Raw genomic sequence first — 5,932 nt, 5'->3', positions numbered from 1 at the left:
ACAGTGTAGAGGGAGATTTACTCTGTATCTAACCCCGTGCTGTACCTGTCCTGGGAGTGTTTGATGGGGACAGTGTAGAGGGAGCTTTACTCTGTATCTAACCCCGTGCTGTACCTGTCCTGGGAGTGTTTGATGGGGACAGTGTAGAGGGAGCTTTATTCTGTATCTAACCCCGTGCTGTACCTGTCCTGGGAGTGTTTGATGTGGACAGTGTAGAGGGAGCTTTATTCTGTATCTAACCCCATGCTGTACCTGTCCTGGGAATGTTTGATGGGGACAGTGTAGAGGGGGTTTTACTCTGTATCTAACCCCGTGCTGTATCTGTCCTGGGAGTGTTCGATGGGGACAGTGTAGAGGGAGCTTTACTCTGTATCTAACCTTGTGCTGTATCTGTCCTGGGGGTGTTTGATGGGAAGCTGTTGAGGGCATGCTTCTCTCCTATGAAGAACTTTGGGGCATTTTTTTCTAAAGACAAATACAGGCACCTTTCTTTTTACTGTGAAAATTGCAGGGATAGACTAGAGTGAGGGTATGGAGCGTAACGCAGATATGGCTCTGAAATCAAGCAGCCACAGCAAGTGTGAGCAGGCAATTTGATGATCATGACATCTAAGTCAGTGAGATTTGATGGTGCGGTGGGTAGCATTCCTATCTGTGGGCCAGGAGCTCTGGGTTGAAGTCCCACTTCAGGACTTCATGGTCACAGAAGGTGTGTTTGTGATGTAGCCAAACAGGTTGATTATCAACCAGTAAATCCTTCCAATATGAGAATGGGAGAGTTTCCTGGTCAGTCATACTGCAGAAGGCAAATCACTACAGTCCTTTGCCAAACAGAATCATGGACCAACTCAATGGACATCCATGGTTGACCCACAATGATTGAGTGCAATTGTATAGAGACAAACCACTCAGCCCAAGTCCAGACTGGCATGTTTGTGTTTCCTCTCATCTGACTGTCTCAGCATAACCCTCTAACCCTTATCTAGCCTCCCTTTAGATCCATCAATATTATTCACTTCAACCACATTCACATCACTCTCTGGGTAAAGAAGTTCCTTCTGAAGTCCCTATTTGATTTCTTGGTGATTATTTCTAGTTCTGTTCTTCTCAAGTGGTGGAAACATTCTATTTTACCAGCACATTTCACAATTCAAGAGACCTGTTAGGTCAACCCTCAGCTTTCTCTTTAAGAAAGAGACCCAGTCTGTTCAACATTTCCTGACTGATATAACCTCACCTTACCATCCTAATAAATGTTTTCTGCACCCTCTCCAGTGCCTCTATCATTTTTACAACATGGCAAATTAGAGCCATGCACTGTACTCTAAACAAGGTCAAAGCAGGGCTGAATAAAGGTTTCACATAACTTCTGTACTTAATTCTATCCTATAAAAATAGCTCCTATCATCTGGTTTGCTTTGATTAATGATCTTGGTGGGATGGGTTAAGAGAGACTAGTCAACAGAATTGAATCATAGAATGGTTACAACACAGGAAACCATTCAGGCCATGTGTCCGTGCTGGCTCTCTGCAAGAGCAATTCACCTAATCCCACTCCCTGTAGCCCTGCAATTTTGTCTCTTCAGATAATGATCCAATTCTCTTCTGAAAACAATGAGTGAAACTGCCTCCACCACACTCGGGCAGCACGTTCCAGAACCTAACCAGTCACAGCGTAAAATAGTTTTTTCTCATGTCGTCTCTGTTTCATTTGTCAATCACCTTAAATCCGCACCCTCTAACTCTCAATCCTTCCACCAATGGCAACAGTTTCCCCCTATCAACTCTTATGATTTTGAATACCTCTATCAAATCTCCTCTCAGCCTTCTGCTCTCTGAAGAGAATAGTCCCAGCTTCACCAATATAGCCATTCTTGAGTCTTTTCTGCACCTGCTCCAACACATTCACATCCTCCCTAAAGTGTGACGTTTGGAATTGGGCACAAAGCCCTAGTTGCAGCTGAACCAGTGCTTTACACAGATTATAATCTTGCATTTTGTACTCCATGTCCCTGTTGATAAAGGCCAGGATGCCACCTGCTTTATTAACCACTCCTCAATCTGTTATGCCACCTTCAGTGATCTGTGCTTACATATTCCAAGGTCCCTCTGCTCCCACAACCCCTTTAAGAATCGTGTCCTTTATTTTATGTTGTGTCTCCCTACTCTTCCTACCAAAAGGTATCATTTTACACTTCTGCATTAAATTTCATCTGCCTCATTTCCACCAGCTTCTCCTTATGCTTTGAAATTCTATCACTATCCTCCTCACAGCTCACAATACTTCCACTATTGTATCACTTGCAAATTTTAAAATTGTGGCCTGTACACCCAAGTCTAGGAGATTACTATAGACGAAAAAAAGCAGTGGTCTAAGTACTGACCTCTGGGGGACTCTACTTACACTAATGCAGCCCCTAGCCCTAGCTCCCAACCTTATACTACATGTCCAATGAACAATACTGACTAGTCCAAGAGTGAACAAAACCACTAATCGTTTTTAAGAGTCAGCTAACCTGCTGGGAAATCACTCAGTTTATAATCTCTATTTCTCAGGCTCCTTCACTTAGCCCAGTTGTTTATGGTCATTAAGACAGGAAAAACACTGCAAATAAGTGTGATTCCCCCATTCTTTGCAAAACCCTGATTTGAAGAGGGATTGTAGCCCCTGCACTCAAGTCAGCTGAAGTATTTTAGCCAGCATCTGGCAACCAACAGCATAAAATATTATTTCATGGGACGAGTGTGTCATCAGGTGAGGCAGCATTTGTTGTCCATCTCTAGTGGGCTTGCTGGGCCATTCCAGAGGGCAAGCAACAGTCAACCACACTGCTGTGGGTCTGGAGTCACATGTAGGTAAGGATGGTGGATTTCTTTCTCTAAAGGGTCATTACTGAACCAGATGAGTTTTTACAACAAATTATAGTTATCATGGTGAATAGCTTTATATTGCAGTTTTTTTTTTGAAAGTTGATTTAATTTTTAAAATTCCACCAGCTGCTGTGGTTGGATTTGACCCCATATCCCCAAAGCCACCACCTTTCCCCAGAAAGCCCTTCAGAATATGAACTGACTTTAACCTAAAGCATTAACCACACAGTCATTCAGCCCCTTCAATCTGGTGCCTCCCTCCAACATTTACTCTCCCTGCTCTTGCTCCACATTTATAATGTGTCTGTTCTTTAGATGCAGCCAGAAGCTGGACTGAGCTACATGTGGATTGTCACACAGCACAAAGTGTTTGTTCGTTAACTGAAGGAGGGGGTGCTGCCTAAAGTAGGAATGGAAACAAATTAGCCTGGACTCTCAAACCCAGCGAGGGACAAGGGAAGTGACTGATACACACAAGCTCTGAATGGGTTTAGTAACAAACTGAGATTGTGAAAAATCAATCTATGGTGGGTGGGGTGGGGTGGGGGGGGGGGGGTGGGGGAGAGAAGAGAGAATGACTGGGACTCTGAAAGCTCACTCTTCTGGGAGAATTCCAAATCATTACTTACTACAATGTGATTTTACACAGCACCAACACCACAAGGTAAAAACCTACAGGGTAAAATATACCATAAGGAACAAATTAAAACTGTTACATGTAACAAACAAGAAACTTCAAGAAATCTGATAACTGCTTTGTAGATTTAAGTCGATTTCAGGGAAAGACATCTGTTATTTCCCCTCACACAATACGGGTTCCTCATCTCGGACTGGTTTTTGGTGACATCTGCATTTTACTCTCTTTTTTTAGGAAAAGGATTGAATCACCCTCCCTACAGTTAGAGGATCTGCTCAGTTTCATTTACCCAAGTAAACCTAAGCAAGGAGGGGTTTTGCCATTCTGTCCATCTGCCTATATCCCCCTCACTACACCAGCCTGAGGGGATTTGTTCTTCCTCATCTCAAACCAAACTCAAATACGGGGGGGCTGCACTGAGGGAGGGTTCCATAAACATTATCGCCTCCTCCGGTGGGCACAAAGGATTCCCCTCGGCCCTTTTTTGGGGGCGGGGGGGGGGGTGGAAATAAAGTGTTCTCGCGGCTGTGTTGGTAGATATTTATCCAAGATCACATTTAAAAAAAAAACACACATTCTGTCATAATTTCTTTGCAGTCTCAGTGTGAAACTGGCTCATTTCGTATAAAGTCGTTTCAAAAGCACCTCATCGGCTGTAAATCGCTTTGGGACTAACGTCCCGAGGCTGTGGAATTGCAAATCTTTTCCGTTTCCCTGAACGACCCAGTGGTGCTCACGGAGAAACCCGTCTCTTCTTCCACTCCCTTAAAAAAATCAGAAATCCAAGCACCGCATTTCATAAATTTTATTCCAAGTATTCCACCCCCACCCACCCCCCCGGCAAACAAATAAAAGTTCCAAAACACTGGATGCGATTAAAGTGCTAAAACTACAGATACATTAAACATCTCCGATTCCCATTGGCTTTTCCAAAAAAAAACTGGGATAAAGATCCATCGAACTGCAAAAGAAAACAAAAGTCATTTCCTTTCGTAGGAACTAGACCCCGTATTGGAAAGTCAAACGAAAATAGGAGGAAAAATGAATCTTAATACATGGCTCTGAAGTCCACCAGCGCTCTCAGCCTCGGGTACAGTCACTCGGCCATTTCTTGGCTGAAAGAGCTTTACGAAAAAAAAAACGAGAGACAAAAAGCAAATACATCTACAACTCGGAATGCAAAACAGGATTTCTCCCGGAGACAATGCGGCGTCTTATTAAATTTAAATAACATCGGAACCATTTCCAGCGGACTCGCAAACTACAAACAAACCGAACACACGAACACAAAAACACAAGATGGTCAATCCGGCGGGCGGAATCCGCAAAGCGGAGCGGATTTTCTGACCCCCCAACCCCCACCCCCAAGTCTTTAGCGCCGGTTTCCCGTAGGACAGTTCCTCGGTCTTCCAAACTCTTGGGATCGGTTACATCAACGGTACAATGAAATAAAAGAGATCAAAGACTGGGTCCATGGGTTGCATTCATATATCCCCCTAATAACCCCCCCCCCCAACCAAAATAAAAATCAGAACTTGCTCAAAACCATTCACAAAGCAAACCGCACTGCCTCATTTTTTAGAGGTCTGGGTCTTCTTGGGTAAGAGCACGGCCTGGATGTTGGGCAGGACCCCTCCCTGAGCGATGGTCACCCCTCCCAGCAGCTTGTTGAGCTCCTCGTCGTTTCTGATGGCGAGCTGGAGGTGACGGGGGATGATCCTGGTCTTCTTGTTGTCCCGGGCAGCGTTGCCGGCCAACTCCAGGATTTCCGCCGACAGGTACTCCAGGACAGCGGCCAGGTAGACAGGCGCCCCGGCTCCAACCCTCTCGGCGTAATTGCCTTTCCGCAGCAAACGGTGGACACGGCCGACGGGGAACTGCAAGCCAGCCCGAGAAGATCGGGACTTGGCCTTAGCCCGGGCTTTGCCGCCAGTCTTACCTCGTCCAGACATCTTAAATCACTGCTCCGGGATACAATAGAAAGAACAGCCACGTCGATACAATGTAGCCGGGGGTCGATTACAATGTAACAGAAGGCGGATACAATGTAACGGGTCGATTACAATGTAATTGCTGCTCCAAATGGAACACAAAGTAACGGTTTATCAATTTCAGCTACAATGTAACAAACAAGCGGAGCAGCTTCTAGAACCCGCATTAACCCCGCCCCCCCGCGGCGTCACCGCTTATTAATAACCCGTCAACACGTCACAAACGCCACAGCGATTGGTCAGGTGCAGGCCAGCTAACGCTTCCATTGGAGTTCATTTGGATCCTTCATTTGCATATTGCTGCATACGCAAACATCTCATTGGATTGGGAAGCCTCAGTGTTCTTTGGTTAGCGTTTGGGGGTGGGGCTTGTTTCATCCAAACCATCTGTTCATCGTGTATTTGAAGACCAAAAAAAAGCCCCAGAAATTAC

At 45.2% G+C, this 5,932-nt stretch overlaps 1 protein-coding gene across 1 annotated transcript; it reads right to left on the bottom strand.

The window, feature by feature from the left end:
* Nucleotides 1-4,348: 4,348 nt before the first annotated feature.
* Nucleotides 4,349-5,671, bottom strand: LOC121280345 (histone H2A). The gene has a single exon (XM_041192240.1). The coding sequence runs from the start codon at nucleotides 5,458-5,460 to the stop codon at nucleotides 5,080-5,082; it is 381 nt and encodes a 126-aa protein (XP_041048174.1). The 5' UTR covers nucleotides 5,461-5,671; the 3' UTR covers nucleotides 4,349-5,079.
* Nucleotides 5,672-5,932: the final 261 nt, after the last annotated feature.

The sequence above is a fragment of the Carcharodon carcharias genome, chromosome 7, assembly GCF_017639515.1.
Source record: "Carcharodon carcharias isolate sCarCar2 chromosome 7, sCarCar2.pri, whole genome shotgun sequence".
Lineage (NCBI taxonomy): Eukaryota > Metazoa > Chordata > Chondrichthyes > Lamniformes > Lamnidae > Carcharodon > Carcharodon carcharias.
Note: the sequence above shows the minus strand (reverse complement) of the source record. Positions and strands in the feature narration are given on the sequence as shown.